This window comes from Crotalus tigris, unplaced genomic scaffold, assembly GCF_016545835.1.
Source record: "Crotalus tigris isolate CLP2741 ecotype Arizona unplaced genomic scaffold, ASM1654583v1 scf7180000019356.616467, whole genome shotgun sequence".
NCBI lineage: Eukaryota > Metazoa > Chordata > Lepidosauria > Squamata > Viperidae > Crotalus > Crotalus tigris.
The window spans coordinates 471,348-488,876 of record NW_024097495.1 but is presented as its reverse complement, the minus strand read 5'-3'; the positions used below and the strand labels follow the sequence as shown (position 1 = coordinate 488,876).

Below are 17,529 nucleotides of genomic sequence, written 5' to 3'. Positions count from 1 at the left end.
AGAGCCAGGATGAGGAAAAGAAGACCGACTGGATTAAGATATGGTGGAATATTCAAAGAATTTTTAAAAGAAGGATAAAATTTACTCCACAATTGTTTTTGCTTGGTATTGTTTCTGATTGTGACAGTAAAGAAACAATATTAATGTTAAATTTAATTACAGCGGCTAGGTTGTTAGTAGGGCAATATTGGAAGAAGGAATCTTTGCCTACTTTGCAAGAATGGTTTTTTAAAGTTTCTTACTTAGCGGAAATGGCAAAGATTTCGGCTTTCTTGAAAGATCAATCGCAAGAGAAGTACCTTTTGGTATGGAAAAGATGGATAAATTTTATACAATATAAGTATGATATAAAAATATTATTTAGCTTTTGAATAATTTATATTGAAAGTTTAAGATATTTTTTAGATATTCTTTTTTTTCTATTTTTTTTCTTCTTTTTTCTTCTTTTTCTTGTTTCTTTTCTTTTTCTCTTTCTGCTTTTTAAATATTGGTGTTAAAGTACTTTATAATTTGTTTAATTATTGTAACTAAATTTGTATATGGTTTATTTGTGTTTAAAATTTTTTCTTTTAAATTTTAATTAAGCCTGTATTCAGCTCTGGGAAGGTTGGGGGAGGGTTGGGGTGGGTTGGGAGGGTTTGGGGAAGGGAACTTTTTTTGTAAAATTTTAAAAAAATTTCAATTAAAAAAAAAAGAAAGAAAAGAGAGACCGACAACTTGACAGAGTTTCTTTCTTTATTTAAAACAAGGGTCTCCAACCCCGGGTCCACAGACCGGCACCGGTCCACACCATGCCAGAAACTGGGCCACACAAGCAAGCGAAGCATCCCATCTGCGGGATGCAGGCAGCATGCGAAACCACACATCCTCTGGTCTATAGAAAAACCTCTCTCCATGGAACTGATCCTTGGTGCCCAAAAGGTGAGGAGGGGCACTGATTTAAAAGATTCTTATGACTGCCCACCTTCAAACCCAACACTGGTTAACTTGCCACAAGAAACCCCATAATGTTTTTCAGTTTTAAAACTTCTCGTAAATTCAACGCTTGTCTCAGCCACAACATAACCTCCGGTAATTTTTAGATTCCCTGCAGTTTGATCCCCCGGTCTAATCAAATGCCTGCCTTCGGTTACCCCAAACTCCGTCTCTGTCCCTTCCCAACTTAAGTGGTCAGTCCCAGCAGACTCTCGCTGAATTCCCAGAGCTTCTTGGCCATGTGGTCATCACAGGCCTGTGGCCAGGGCACTTTTGGCCGGCAGTCCGCAAAATACCGTCCGCTCAGCCTCTCGATGCCCTCCTCGGTCGCACAGTAGATGGTGGTCTGGGCACCAGCGTTGCAATCTCGTCTGAACAGCTTCATGAATCCAAACACCCGAAATACCCACCATGGAAAGGAGCGACCAAGTTCGGTTCTAACAGATCCTGAAAGCAAAAGAGGGTTGGTTGTGTGAACGGCCTGGGAAGGAAGGAAGCACCTTCTGAGGTGACCCAGGAGGAGAAGGAGAAGGAGAAGAAGGAGAAGAAGGAGAAGAAGAAGAAGAAGAAGAAGAAGAAGAAGAAGAAGAAGAAGAAGAAGAAGAAGAAGAAGAAGGAGAAGAAGGAGAAGAAGAGAAGGAGGAGGAAGAGGAGAAGGAGGAGGAGGAGGAGAAGAAGAAGAGGAGGAGGAGGAGGAGGAGAAGGAGAAGGAGAAGAAGAAGAAGAAGAGGAGGAGGAGGAGGAGGAGAAGAAGAAGAAGAGGAAGAGGAGGAGGAGGAGGAGAAGGAGAAGGAGAAGAGGAGGAGGAGAAGGAGAAGAAGAAGAAGAAGAAGAGGAGGAGGAGGAATAAGAAGAAGAAGAAGAGGAGGAGGAGGAGGAGAAGAAGGAGAAGGAGAAGAGGAGGAGGAGGAGGAGGAGGAGGAGGAGGAGGAGGAGGAGGAGGAGGAGATCCCGATTGAACTCTTCACACAATGCTCGTTTTCCATTTGGCAGCCTTGTGGCAACTTCTAAATATTTCTTGGAAGACCCAACGCTGAAGTGAGTGGGTGATGCTGCAAAGGGAGTGTTTCTCTCTGTGTGTATGTGTGACTCTGTGTGCATCTATGAGGTGCATTGCACACTACCTATGCCACTGCGCTCTGCCCCAGCTGTAGCTTCTGAATGCTCTTCAAGGGTAGCCCCATGTAGAGCACGTTGCAGAAGTCTAGCGGTGAGAAGACTAGGGCTTGAGTGACTGAGTGTAGAGAGTCCTGATCCAGGAAAAGCTGCAACTGGCACACAACACGAAGCTGTCCAAAGGCTTTCCTAGTCACGACTGCCATTTGCTCCTCAAGTCCGGAACCACCAAGTTACTGGATCTGTCCGGAGCAGTGCTACCCCATCCATAATGCTAAGATCCTGGATCTTGGGGCTCTGTGCACCTAAAGCCAACTCGGTCTTGCCAGGGTTCAGCCGAAGACTTGTCAGAACTGCCATCCTTTGCTCGCATGTATGCTTCACTAGATGCCAGTCTGCCATAAGGCATGGGGGGGACAGAGCTGTGAGAAGATGAGGGGGAAAGCAAAAATGATCTTCATGCAGTCTGCAGACCTGGGAATGGAATGCAACGCCTCTCCTTCTACCCGTCCGTTGCAGGGAGGGTGTCAATAGTCTGGCTAAGGAATCCAACAAAAGGATCCCGCAAGGCAGTTAAGAAGGCAAGAGAAGCACCCACCAACATGTAGAGGGGGAGGGCCACTTCTTCCGATCGCTAGAGAGGGTCCGTGTCACCACCGGCTGCGTTCCAGAGTGCGTTTCCAGGCTCTCACGGTCCATGAAGGGCTTCTTGGCATTCCATTTCCCCCCTAAACCTCCCCCCGTTAAGATGTTGAGACCACGGTAAAAGAGCAACTAAGATGATCCAAGGCCTGGAGACTAAAACATATGAAGAACGGCTGTGGGACTTGGGTTTAGCCAGTCTCTAGAAAAGAAGGAACAGGAGAGATATGATAGCAGTGTTCCAATATTTTGGGGGGCTGCCACAAAGAAGATGGGGTCACGTTATTCACCAAAGCACCAGAAGGCAGGAGAAGAAACAACGGTTGGAAACTCATCAAGGAGAGAAGCAACCTGGCATTAAGGAGAAACTTCCTGACAGTGAGGACAATCAACCAGTGGAACAGCTTGCCACCAGAAATTGTGGCTGCTCCATCATTGGAGATTTTTAAGAAGAGACTAGCCATTCACCTATCTGAGATTGTATAGGTTCTCCTGCTTGAGCAGGGGGCTGGACTAGAAGACCTCCAAGGTCCCTTCCAGCTCTAGTCTATTCTACGGCAAGTTGATTAGTGATAGAAGCTAGCAGGCATCATAATGATTCAATTTTGAGAGACAGTTACCAAAACATCTTCTAATATGACTAACAAAACTAATGTTCTGTATATCTCTATTTTCTCTTCCCTTTCAGGCGTAACTCATTTTCCAAGGCGGGGAGCAGAATGTCAGAGCTGCCATTCTTTGCTCGCACGTAAACTTCCCTAGATCCCAGTCTGCCATAAGCCCGGGGGGGGGGAGCTCTGGGAAGACACAAAAAAACAAAAAATGATCTCTTCCTGCTGTCCCTGGGCATGGAGGGCAACGCCTACCCATCTAACCAACTGTTGCAGGGACAGTTATCAAAACATCTTTTTTGAAGTGACTGGAGAACGGGGACATAACAGAGGGGTGGAATGGAGAAGAGAAAGTTAATCAAGGAATCTTTGCCCGGAAACCTTTAGATCCAGCTTTGCTACTGTACTTTGCTATTACTTTCAGTAAAAGTAACCTTTTCACAATGAATGGAGTTGAGGGTGTTTCTTTCCTAACAGGCTTGACCGCCACCCATCCAGAACTAAAGAAATTAAAGTCCTGGCTCTTGGGGCCATATGCACTCAAAGCCATTTGGTCTGGATCTAGGACAACTCGCCGTGGCAAACTCACTGTAGCCATCTCGACACGGCCAAATCGCCGTGGGAAAATTCTACGCAGGATAATTCAACACATTAAATGTTACCCACCATTGTTATTTCCTTTTTTGTCAATGTTGAGTTGGCTGTGGTGAACAGTCCTATTCCGATTTAGTCTTGCCAAGGTTCAATTGAAGCCTAATGTCCCCCATCCAGGCCTCCACAGCCTCCAGGCACTGCTAGAGGGCAGCCAAGCAACACATGGGTCACAAAAGTTGAGATATAGTCCTGACTATCATCGACATACTGACGATACCTTAAGCCATGGTGATGGATAATCTCGCCCAGCGGCTTCATGTAGATACTAAAGAGGAGGGGGGAGTACAGAACCCTGTGGTACACCACAAGATAGTGTGGTGTACCCTAACCCTAACCCTATCAATACCCATGGAGAAAAGAGCTGAACCAGCACAAGACTCTGCAACCGAGCCCCAGCCCTCTCCCTGCAGCTGGCCCCAAAGGATACCACACTCGATGGCATCAAAAGCCACTGAGAGGTCAAGGAGAGCAGGCATGGATGCCCCAGCCCCATCCTGCTCTTGCCAGAGGTCATTGACAAGCACCACCAATGCCCTTTCCGTCCATAACTGGGCCTGAATCCTGGCTGAAAGGGGTCCAGATGCTCCGTTTCATCCAGGACCCTCTGGAGCTGTCAGCCCACCACCTTGTCCCAAAAATTCCTTAAAAAGGGGAAGATTGGAAATGAGACAGAAGTTGTCCCAGCCAGTAGGATCAAGCGATGGTATTTTGAGGAGGGGGGCAAATGAGGGCCTCCTTAAAGATTTCTAGAAATGTCCCTCCTGAAGTGATATATCAGGGGTGGCGAACCTACGGCACTCAGAGCCCTCTCTGTGGACACCCGTGCCGTTGCCCCAGCCTCACCTCCCCCATGACCCCCTCCTCACCAGCAACCCCACTGGAGGAGAGTCGCCCCCGAGCATGGCCGACACGGAGCAGCGCAGCCAAGGACATGGCAGCCAGGCAGCATAGACAAGACTCTGCCCTCACACCCCATTGTGCACAGCTGATGCTGCAGAGCGTGGGCAGAGGGTGTGGCCGCCATAGTGCTGCTGGGCTGCCTGGGCGATCTGCAGCGGGCCCTGGAGGTGGTGAGTGGCCCTGTGGGCAGGTGGGGTGGAGTACGGGGCGGGGCAGGGGAGGGAGCAGGGGCGGGGCCAGTTTTGGGGCCCTTGGTCTCTAAAAGGTTCGCCATCACTGTGATATATTAACCACTGCTTGAAATCACATGCTGGTCACCATCCTGGAGGCTTTTACTGTCCAGGAAGAACAAAGAATGTAACTGGATCCATAAGGGGAAACTAAAGTAATTAATACAGTGGAGAAATTATCCAATAGCAGAAGCGAGATGGATCAAACCCCACAACATCAGAGCAGAAAGTTTAATAAATAGATTTCATGCAAAGCATCTCCAGAAACCAGCCCCCCCCCCTTAAGTAGGAAGCTGAGAAAAAAGAATGGCTTTACTATTTTTCAGGTACCTTCCAGGTCAAATTTAAAGCATGTTTTTGCTGGTCTGACTATTATTATTTCCCAGCTTGCCAACAAACTTGGGGGGAGGGATAGGGGACCGGAATGTAGACTTCAAAAGATCAAGAAAGCAGACCATAAGAACCAAGGCTGGTTCACCAGATGTCTGGCCAGACCCAAGGACACTTTCTCATAACCATATTTTCCCTCCTAATTGGGCAACGTGACCTGACCAAGAAGGAGGAGGGGGAATTCTATACTTTTACTATATGGGGCTTGGGTGGGGTTTTGCCAAGGCTGATTTTGCTTGCATGCGTGCCGTAATGATGTTGTTAGCCCCGTCTTTGACACACGTAACCAAAAAAATGAGGCACTTCGTCAGGAACGGAGAACATCCAGTTTATTTCACAAACGTAAACGGAATAAAGTCAGCACTGACTAGCTGTTAACCCTAAGTGTTTTTATACATAAGCTGGAACCCTTCCTAGCCCACACCCCTGTCACCGCCCATACACCGCCACCCACCTACGGACCGCCCCACACCTCCAAACTTGCTGCATCATGATGACTGAACGCTTCCCGACGACCCGGCCGCTTCCCGTTGCTTCGAGCTCTTCCCGAAGCTTCTGCCGTCTTCTTTCGACTCTTTGAAGATGTCCCGTGGCCACTATTGAGTACGCATGCGTTGGATTGCCTGTTCTGTCCTTCACGCATGCGCGGCTCTAGAAATCATGATTGCATGCCGGGCCGGCTTCTGCGCATGCGTGGCCACCGGAACGATGTCGGGCCGACCGGACGTCACACAGAGTGGCGAGTGCCTTGCTGCCGCAGGTAGGTTCAGCAGTTGGTTGCAGCACGGCCCGACATACTGCCCCCCTTTCACCACGGTTCCCCCTGGGAAACAAACAAATATGTTATACCTGTATCTTTACCCCTTTTTGTCCACTCCCGCTACCCCACATAGTCCCGGCTTTTCTGGGTTTTCCACATGGAACTGATTGATTAATTTAGGGGCTTGTACATCATCTGCCCGTACCCAGGTAGCTTCTGCCAAAGGATAGCCCTTCCACTTAATTAAATAATATAGCTTGCCTCTCTGATTACGGGAATCGAGTATCTTCTGCACTTCATAATGTTCATCTTTAATAGGGCCTGGTCTAGTGTCCATTTGGTATGAATGGACTGGTTTAAGCAAACTACAGTGAAATACTGGGTGCACCTTTCCTAGCAGTCGGGGTAATTGCAGTTGTACGGTTACAGGATTAATAATCTTTACAATTTTGAACGGGCCAATATATTTAGGTCCCAGCTTTTTACACGGGATTCTTAATTTCAGGTATTTGGTGGACAGATACACTAGCTGACCCAACATATATGGTTTGCAGGGCTGTCGTTTTTTGTCTGCTTGTGACCTCATCCTTCGTCCATATTCTATTAACGCCGTTCTTGCGGCCTTCCATGCTCCTGACACCCATTGGATCCACTCTCTTGGCAGATATGGTTGTGCCCCCGAATCCTTACACTCAGGTATGGGAACGAACTCCTTCCCTGAAACCACCTTAAAAGGCGCAAATCCCGTACTGGTATGTACTGCGTTATTATACGCCACTTCCGCAAATACCAGTAGGTCTGCCCAGTTGGTTTGTTGATAGGATACATAACTCCTCAGATACCTTTCAACAGCTGCATTTGCCCGCTCAGCAGCCCCATTGGTGGCAGGGTGGTATGCCGTACTGAGCCCCTGGGACGTCCCTAGTAACGTGGTAAAGCCCTTCCAGAACTTTGCAGTAAATTGAACCCCCCGGTCAGATATTATTCGCCGAGGAGCTCCATGGATCCGGTATATATGAGTCAGAAACATGTATGCTAACTTCCGAGCAGTGGGTAACTTTCGACATGGAACAAAATGTGCCTGTTTCGAGAACAGATCGATTATTGTCCAAATAATCGTATATCCTCTACTGTTCGGCAAATCTACTATAAAATCCATGGCAATATCTTGCCATGGATGCTCAGGGTTCGCCACCGACTGTAATTGTCCCACTGGCCTTCCTGGCTGAGTTTTACAGGTGGCACATACTGTACATGCCTTTACATAGTGTTCGACATCTTTTCTTAACGTAGGCCACCAAAATTGGCGTCTAATTAGGTGTAACGTCTTGATGAACCCAAAATGCCCTGCTAACTGTGAGTCATGACATCTCTGAAGAACTTTAGCTCGTAACACCGATGGAACATATAACTTCCCTCCGAACCATACCAAACCGTCTCTCTGAGTTAACAAGGTACGGTGACTCTGAAACCACGAATCTTGGGGCAATGCCGCCTTCAACTCCGATTCAAGATCCTTGGAATTAGGACGGGACCGTAGTTTACCCACTCCCTGGGTATATGGTGGCAATATAGCTTGTACTATGTCTTCCCTTTGACTCTCATATTGAGGTAACCTAGACAAGGCGTCCGCCAGGAAATTTCGGCCCCCAGGTACATATTTAAGTTGGAAGGTGAACTGCTGAAAGTATTGTGCCCAACGGACGTGTTTAGGGGCTAACCGTCGGGGCGACTGTAATATAGCCAGGTTTTTATGGTCCGTCCATATTTCGATCTCATGTTTAGCCCCTTCCAGAAAGTGCCGCCATGTTGCCAAAGCCCACTTAATAGCAAAGGCCTCCTTCTCCCATATAGCCCATCTTCTCTCAGTTTCTGATAACTTGCGCGATGTATAAGCGCAGGGCTGTAGCTCACCCTTAAGATTTCGTTGTAACAATACAGCCCCCACCGCCACATCACTTGCATCTGCCTGGACAATATACTGTTTCTCGGGATCGGGATGTAGTAAAATGGGCTCTTTGGCAAACAACGCCTTTAAATGTTCAAATGCAGCTTGACTTTCCTTAGACCACGCTAATGGTTGACCAGGCCGTACCCTTGTCGGGGAGTTCCGTGTTTTCAACAACTCTGTGAGTGGCAAAGCCACGCGGGCAAAATGAGGAACAAACTGCCTGTAGAAATTCGCGAATCCTAAAAAGCTCTGCAACTGGCGTCTCGTCCGAGGCGCCTGCCACCCAAGTACTGCTTTTACCTTTCCTGGATCCATTTCTATTCCCGCAGCAGATATCTTATACCCCAAATATTCGATACAGGTTTTATGGAACTCGCATTTCGAGAGCTTCACGAACAGCTGAGCCTGGAGGAGTTTGCGTAACACCTCTCTAACCAATTGTATATGTTCCGCCATGGTTTTAGAATAAATCAAAATATCGTCTAAATAGACTAATACCCCTCTATATAAATGTTGATGCAACACCGCATTAATGGTCTGCATAAATACCGCCGGCGCTCCTTTGAGCCCAAACGGCATGACGGTAAACTGGAAACTCCCTAAAGGGCAGTTAAATGCGGTCTTCCACTCATCCCCTGGTTTTATTCGAATGCGATAATATGCCTCCCTTAAATCCAGCTTAGTAAACACCCTCCCTTGGGATAAATGAGACAGCATGTCCTTCAGCAGGGGTAATGGATACATGTTTTCTGTGCTTACCGCATTCAACCCCCTAAAATCCACGCAAAGCCGTAATCCTCCGTCCTTTTTCCCTTGAAATAACACCGGAGCCGCAATCCGTGATCGGGCCGGCTGTATAAACCCCCGCTCTAAATTTTTATCGATATATTTTCGTAGCTCCTCTAACTCCTTAGGGGACATGGGGTACATCCGAGGCTTTGGCATTTTTGCCCCGGGTATGATATCTATAGCGCAGTCGGTAGGACGATGGGGCGGCAACGCATCACACTCTCGCTCGCTAAACACGTCCTGTAAATCCTCATATTCCACAGGAAATAACCGGGTACCTCCACCTGTGTCCACCGCTACTCTGATTCTTTCCTCCAGCCGTGGACTACCTTGTGGGGATTGTACCTGCGGTTCCTCACCCTCACTGCCTGGGGGTCGAGGGCCTACTGCTAACCTTATACGGCGACATCCCCCTGCCCACCAGATAACTGGTTGCCATCTGTCAAGCCATGCCAACCCCAAGATCACGTCCTCGGTCATTGAGGGGATGACTATAAAACGCAGCAATTCCCAGTGTTCCTGCATCTCTAAGCGCACCAGTTCCGTTACATAGGATGCCGGTGCCCCACCTAGTAAGGACCCATCCACTTGTTCAAAATTGATGGGTCGAGATAATTTAACCAATCGAAGTCCCAACGCATCCGCCACTTTTCTATTGATCAAACACCGGGTACACCCTGAATCTATTAATGCTTGACATTCTATGCGTTGTTTGGACTTACAATCCCCTAGGCGGATTGGCACGGTGAATGGAACCACCGGATTACTTACCATGGGATCTTGTTCCGGATCCTCCTGGTCACACCTCTCGGGAACTACCTCCGGGGTGGCAACCGCCACTACAGGTATAGCCTTATAAGGGGTGCTGCCTTCATCCTGCAAAGCCCTCAATTGATCTTTTCCTCGGAACGGGGTAACCTCCTGCCTTCTCATTCCTAAAGCTGTCTGTCCCGGAGTTGAACCTCGTCCAGGTGTAGTTGGGCACTGGGCTGCCCGATGACCCGGTTTATTGCACCTAAAACAACGAAACGTCCCTCTTGGTGCCCCGGGCGGAACTGGTTGAACTGGAACTCCCGACAGTCCTGGTTTGTTGGTTGTTTGCTGAGGCGGCGCCGGAGGAGAGACGGCTGTTACCGGTCTGATTTCCTGTAACCCTGCATAGAGTTCGGTCACTGTCCTGTACCAATCAGACAACCGAGATGGCACACCTCTCATCAGGCAAGCCTGTTGGAGTTCCACATCGAGTCCATGCCTGAAATGATGTACCAACAGCTTCTCAGGCCAAGATCGTAGTCAGCCTGCTACCCTCTGGAAGTCCTTAATAAACTCTCTCACCGGCCTACCTGCCTGCCTCAGTGTCACTATTTCCGTCTCCGCTCTCTGCGTCCTGGTGGAATCCTCGAATCGCAATCTCAGAGCCTCCAGGAAGGCACCTATGTCGGCCAACTCACTGGCGTGCTCTCCGAAGAGGTCAGCCGCCCATGCAGCCGCCTCACCTTGCAAGCTAGCGGTCACCGCTACCACCATAGCCCATTGGGAGGAGTAATATCCTGCGAAACGGTCCAAATGATTCAGCACATGCCCTAAAAACATGGCCAATTTGTCCGGATCCCCATCAAAAAGAATCCCGATTGCTGGAGGGGTCCATGGTATACCCGTGGGCCAGGCTACAGCCTGCTGGCCACCATGCTGAGGGCCCATGCCAGTAGAATGCCGGCCAAGGTCCCCGGGTCCCAAGGGTAGGGACACAGGGGTGGTAGCTATGGGTCCCATTCGCGCACCTCCATGTCCTCCTTGTTGCAACGGCACCGTTGACCCCCGCAACTGTGGGCTACCCAGACGGAATCCGGATGACTCCTCAGGGCGATGAGCGGCCACCCCCTGTCTGGGAAGGAACCCTGGCTCCCCAAACCTAGCCTTTAATACATCGAGGGTATACTGCCCTGGAGTGGTAGAGTAACTCCAGTCAGCTCCATCGTCGCCGACCACTCTCCTCTCCCTCCAGCCCATCGCAGAGCCCCCGTTATCCTGTATGGACCGACGCTCGGTGTCTTTTCGTTGGGACGTGGAACTCAGTCCCCAGCCAGCCGCCTCTGGTAATACCGGCCTCTGCTTAACCCCAGGGTCCACATCCCCCAGCAGCGAAACACTTTTCTCCTTCGGACGAACAACTGGTCCTTCCGTGGCTGCCCCTGGATCCACTGACGTGCCAGGGTCCTCCGACTGCTCAAGGACTTCCTCCAACACCCCAATCTCCTGGACACCTTCGGCCATGTTGCCTGTAGTCCGCTCCACGGTAAAGCCAATAAAGGAGCCTAAGATGAGTGCTGACTTACTGTTAGCCCCGTCTTTGACACACGTAACCAAAAAAATGAGGCACTTCGTCAGGAACGGAGAACATCCAGTTTATTTCACAAACGTAAACGGAATAAAGTCAGCACTGACTAGCTGTTAACCCTAAGTGTTTTTATACATAAGCTGGAACCCTTCCTAGCCCACACCCCTGTCACCGCCCATACACCGCCACCCACCTACGGACCGCCCCACACCTCCAAACTTGCTGCATCATGATGACTGAACGCTTCCCGACGACCCGGCCGCTTCCCGTTGCTTCGAGCTCTTCCCGAAGCTTCTGCCGTCTTCTTTCGACTCTTTGAAGATGTCCCGTGGCCACTATTGAGTACGCATGCGTTGGATTGCCTGTTCTGTCCTTCACGCATGCGCGGCTCTAGAAATCATGATTGCATGCCGGGCCGGCTTCTGCGCATGCGTGGCCGCCGGAACGATGTCGGGCCGACCGGACGTCACACAGAGTGGCGAGTGCCTTGCTGCCGCAGGTAGGTTCAGCAGTTGGTTGCAGCACGGCCCGACAGATGTACTCAATAAAGTTTTACATTAAGAGTTCAGAAAGCCTCAAAAATGTTTACTTGGTTGGGTTCGTCAGTCAGAATCTTGACATTGATGATAAGTCGATTTTTCCAAGGGCGTTGTAACTTTGAAAGGTCACTAAATGGATGGTTGTAAGTCAAGGGCTACCTGCAATCAGAAGCCTGATTTCAGTTACCCCAAACTCTGTCTCTGTCCCTTCCCGTGTGGAGTGGTCAGTCCCAGCAGCATCTCGCTGAATTCCCAGAATATCTCAGCCATCTGGTCATCGCGGGCTTGTGGCCAGGGCACCTTCGGCCGGCAGTCCACGAAATACTGCCCACTCAGCCTCTCGATGCCCTCCTCGGTGGCACAGAAGATGGTGGTCTGGGCGCCTGTTTTCCAGTCTTGGAGGAATGGCTTGATGGGCCAAATCAGCCAAATTACCCAACGGGGGTGGGAGTGAGCCATTTCGGTTTGAACAAATCCTAAAAACAAAGGCTGTGAGACCAGGGCGGGGATGGAAGGTTGTCTGGATTTTTTGGCAGGGCGGAGGTCCCATATGAACTCTTCGCTCAGCACCTGTTTCCCCAAGGGATCACGGGCGATTTGGGCAACGCAGATTTTTCAGAAGCGCAAGAGGTGATGTTGAGTGACAACGGGATGTGTTTGTATTTGCGTGTGCACGTGTGCTGCTTTGCACACACAAATCCATTGCAGTCGGGTGGCTAATACATTCAAATAAACAACATTAAATAATAATGTTTTGATAGAATATTTGTAGCTCAGGGATGAAGTGTGGGGTCTTTAGTCCACTCTGAGTTTGGCTGTTTTCTTGTAGGTTAGTTTCATTACCCAACTAGGTTACATCATGTGGCATTTATGGAGAGGAGGAGGAGGAAAGAAGGAGGAGGAGGAGCAAAGGGAAGAGGAAGGATGGGAGGAACAGAAAAGGCAGAGGGAGGAGGACAAAGAGGAGCAATAGACTGGAGAAAGCCTCATCCCTGTCTTAGGCAGGAGGTTAGACTAGAAGACCTCCAAGGGTCCTTCCTACTCTAAGATTCTTGGATTCTATTAGCTCCTGGACCCAGGAGGGTGAGAGACGTCTCCCTCCACAGCTGAGCCCAATGGAGGAAACTCTCGGGGTGGCTCTGCAGAGGGGGTCAAGGGAGCCCCCAGTGGGAGAGAAATGCCCGGTGGAGCCCCAGACAGACCTGGGGCAGGTGTCTCCATATGGGGCTTTTTGGAGCCGGCCTTCCACTCACCTGGATCAACCGCGTAGCAGGTGACGTTGGTTCCTTCCAGCTTGTTGGCCAACTCTCGCGCATGGAGAATGTTGGCTAGTTTGCTGTTGCAGTATGATTTAGTGGCCTGCCATATCCCCTCCGCCGGCTTGTAGATTTTCCGAACGTCGATCTTCCCAAAGGAATGCATACTCGAGGCCAAGATTATGACCCGGCTCGGGGCACAGTGCTTCAGCCGGTCCAGGAGCAGGTGGGTCAGCAAGAAGTGGCCCAAGTGGTTGACTTGGAAGGCCAGGTCAAAGCCATCAGCTGTTTGGCCAGCCTTAAAGACCCCTGCCAGAAAAAATAATTACAGGTAGTCTTCACCTTACAAGGGGTAACTTTGTGATCATTCAAGGTTACGATGGACGTAATTACCAAATGGCAATTACGAGCCGGTTCCAAAGCTCCAGTGGCTCCCCCTTGTGGCCACATGATCACATTCTGGGTACTTGGCAACCAGGCTGCCCTTGGCAACGTGTCAAGTGATTGTGATTTATGACATGTCAAAAAGGCATTTATTTGCATTTTTCAGCAAAAACCCCTGATAGGTTACAATTGGTTCGCTTAACAACTGCCTCAGAAAAGGTTGTAAAATCATGTTGATCACAGGGGTGACCTGCTTTACAACCATCACAACTTACAACCATAATTGGCAGGCTCCATTATGGTCATAAGTCGAGGACTGCATGTAAAGTATCCAGTTTGGTTAAGGCAACCAAAGTGGTTGCCTTAACCTAGTGGTTAAGGCAACAGGCTATGAAAGTCAGTTAAGTCTGTTTGGTCTACTGTTTAAGCCTAGAAAATGTAAGGCCATGAGTTCAAATCCCGCCTTAGCCATGAAAGCCGGCTGGGTGACTTTGGGCCAATCACCAGGAGATGGTAAGTTCTAGTCCGGATTTAGACATCAAAGACAGCTGGATGACTTTGGGCCAGTCATTCTCTCTCAGCCCAACCCACCTCACAGGGTTATTGTTTTGAGGAAAATAGGAGGAGGAAGGTGTCTTTGATCTGTTCGCCCCTTTGAGTTACTTGTAAAAATAATAATAAAGGCGGGATACCAAAAATGAGGAACTACAAAGAGGAGACAGCTGCTTCTGAAGTTATGGCCAAACCCCCGAAGGAAGAGAAATCCTGGAGACCCCCCCACAATATTCCCACTTCCTCGCCCTGATACCCCAGGGGGGCTCTGCTCTGCACCCACCGGCATTGTTGATGAGGATGTCCAGACGGGGCTCCGATTTTAGGAAGTTTTGTGCAAAAGCTCGCACGGAGTTGAGGTTGGCCAGATCCAGGATCATCAGGATCACTTCCGAGTTCCCACTTTCCTGGAAAAGGAGCAGAAGAAATCCTGAGAAGAATCGGGATTGGGTGTGGCTTCAAAGGCTGATCCCGGTTTACTCACATATGTCTGCTCACCTCCTGACAATCAGTCTGTGTCAGACATGTCAAACACAAGGCCTGCAGGCTGAATCCGGAGCATTATGGGCCCAGATTTGGACGAGCCTCCCGCCCTCCACCCCACCCACGGCAGCTTCAGCTAACAGGAAGAGCAGGGAGCCCCCATGCCCGAGACATAGCAGGAACTGTGCAGCCCGTGCAGCACAGGTGGGTCCGAGTGCTACAACCTTCGGGCTGGCCCTCCAAGTAGCAGATGGAGACAGAGGGATGGGGGGAGGCACACAATCCAGCCTATTAGATGCGCCAGATGATTGCAAGGCCACCTGCTGTATTCCAGTTGTGGCAGCAACGGGCAAGCAAATGGTGGGACCACAGTGAGGCAGCCCGGCCAGTTGCCATTGCCACCATGCCATGCCCCCTGCATGCTCAGCCCCCACCATCCAACATCTTCCAGTGAGCACCACGGAGCTCAAGGGCCAGGTTGGGTACCCACCACCCAGGGTCCCGGTCAGCCCGCACTGCTGTCCAAGGAGGAGAGAACTGAATGGCAAGTGCTTACCCGTCTGATGTCACACACAGCTGATTCTCCTCTTGCTTTGTCGCGGCATGCCAGAATGACACGGGCGCCTCTCCGGGCCAGATCCACTGCTGTGGCCTTCCCGATCCCTGTATTTGCACCTAGGAAAGGCCAGAGAAAGGATTCACTAAGATCACCCAGCCTTTGATGGTGTTGCATGGTGAAGCATTTGTTTGGCAGTGTTTCTCAACCTTGACAACTTTAAGATGGACTTCAAGTCCCAGAGTTAAAGTTATTGTATAACATTAATTAAATAACAGGAAAGGGAAAACTAAAAAAATTGGACAACAGGAAAAGCAAAACTAAACCTGAATTACGGGAAAGAACCTATTGTTCTAAGTAACCATAATATACCCCAGAACTTGAAAACAAGCTAACAGACCATGCTCAACAGACTATTGAATATTAGTTGACACACCTTGCATATATAATTTGCTAATTATAACGCACAAGCAATGTATGACTTAGTATATTCAAGGAGGGTAACAGGAAATATGTAGAAGGTGGTCAGAGAGAATGTAACCTCATAGTACCTCAGCCAATGGGGAATAAGGAGGGATAGGCAGCCAGTGCAAGTAATGTATAAAGATGTTGATTTGAGATGATAAACTTTGGAGAAAACCAAGCTTTGATAGCTTTTCTCCCTGTTTATTGCAATAAATGAAACAAGGAATCTTGTTTCTGTGTCTTGGCTGGTTATTGGTCAGGCGAGCTTGCCACTGGTTGTGAAGGAAAATAGCCAGGAGCACATAACAGCTTGGGGGATCGTCCGGGATTTGAATTCGTTCCACCATTGGTGGCAGGGGATATTTGATGGGGATATCCAGCCCTAATGATCACCCCTGTTGGAACAAAGGGGAATTAGGGACCCATGACGGAAAGCCAGGACCTAGTGACAACCTAAGAGAAAGTTGACTGACTCAAAGGAGGACTTTGACTCCACCTGACAGGTAAGATACAAGAGGAGTATCTAGATACCAGAGTAGTATCAGTGGGCAATAAGAGTTCAAAGAGGAGGAATGCCTCCTCAGCCAGCCAGTAAGGCATTTGAACAGAAGAAGGATGATACATTATAGTACATACATCTGGCCAAAGTATAAATTTAGAGGCTTTATATGGCCTCCTTTTGGTACCAATAATTTGGCTATACGCTTCTGGTTTTGTGCAGAGTGCAAGCAGCTGAGGGATCGTGGGGTTCCACATCCTACGGTTGATTCTTCTCTGTTTGGGGACCCTAAATGGCCCAAAAGTTGCCCTGAAGAGGTGGCAAAGAAGGAAGGAAGCCCCACTGACCGTGGAGAGATGGCGGTCGATCCGGTCGGTTGGGGAAAGCTGCCTAGAAACCAACAGAAGAAAGGCTAGTGTCACTCCAGAGTCTACCCAAGCTACAAGCAGCCAAAGCCAAAAAGCATTAAGTCAAGCTTGATCATAAACAACATGTCTGGAACTGGGTAAGAATACTGATTCTCTGTCTTTTAATTGATCTCCTAAAAAAAAAAAACCCTCAAGAAGCAAAAATCCTCCGAAAGTGAGAGGAGGATTTTTGCTCCAGCCTCTCACAAACGGAAGTAGCGAATTAAATTTTTATGGGGGACAGAAACATACTGAAATGAAATGAATATGACTTAAATCTGGATAAGTGTGAATTTGGTGGAATTAATTAAGATTTTCTTGGCAAACGATTATTGATGAAAAGAGAAAACAATTGCCTGTTTTGAAAATTGAAAAATGAAGTGGTGCTGATACCTACTGGTGGATAAAAATACATAATTATGGCTGAACTGGTAAGCCCAGGAAAAGATAACTTGTCATTGTGACCTTCAACGTTTTAACTAAACAAAGAACAGCTATAATAAAGAAAAGAAAATATTTTGGGCTATCTATAAAGCGAGAACTATAAAACTTAGGAAAAAAAATTGACCTTCCTGGATTATAAATACTTATTGAACTGTGACTTTAAAGCTATTTAGAAAGGAAAACTTTGATTTTTGGCTATCATGGAACATCAGAGGTCTGCAGAAAAAACATATCAAGAAAAAACAAATATTTTCCAGGAGAAAATGTATGCTAATGTATTACAACTAATACAAATGACAATGACTTCAAACCACGAGGAAATTAAAAATAACTTTGAAAATTTGAATGAACATATCCTCAATTTAACTGCACAACAAACAAACTCTCAAAAAACAAAAAAAAGAGAGCAATTAAGTAAAGGGGATAACTGAGCATAAACTAGAGGAAAGAGATTCAAAGATAAAATTTAATAATGGAAGGAACTATGATTTAACCCAGGTGGAGAAAAACTTGCAGGAAATATTGGACATGGAAAAGACAACTTACACTTCAAAATTGCAAAATACATCTAAGAACAAGAAAAAAGAT

General features: G+C 48.3%; 1 protein-coding gene across 1 annotated transcript; it reads right to left on the bottom strand.

The window, feature by feature from the left end:
• Window positions 1–770: 770 nt before the first annotated feature.
• Window positions 771–16,912, bottom strand: LOC120316310 (dehydrogenase/reductase SDR family member 13-like). Its single transcript, XM_039361756.1, has 6 exons — window positions 16,895–16,912; window positions 16,438–16,480; window positions 15,127–15,245; window positions 14,371–14,494; window positions 13,149–13,460; window positions 771–1,422 (listed from the first exon to the last, which is right to left on the bottom strand). The coding sequence occupies exons 1-6, from the start codon at window positions 16,910–16,912 to the stop codon at window positions 1,163–1,165; spliced, it is 876 nt and encodes a 291-aa protein (XP_039217690.1). The 3' UTR covers window positions 771–1,162.
• Window positions 16,913–17,529: the final 617 nt, after the last annotated feature.

Coding starts and splice junctions, on each gene's coding strand:
- LOC120316310 (XM_039361756.1), bottom strand. Junction 13,461..14,370: donor CATCCTCATCAACAATGCCG/GTGGGTGCAGAG, acceptor TTTTTCTGGCAG/GGGTCTTTAAGGCTGGCCAA. Junction 1,423..13,148: donor CTGCTACGCGGTTGATCCAG/GTGAGTGGAAGG, acceptor TTTTGCTTTCAG/GATCTGTTAGAACCGAACTT.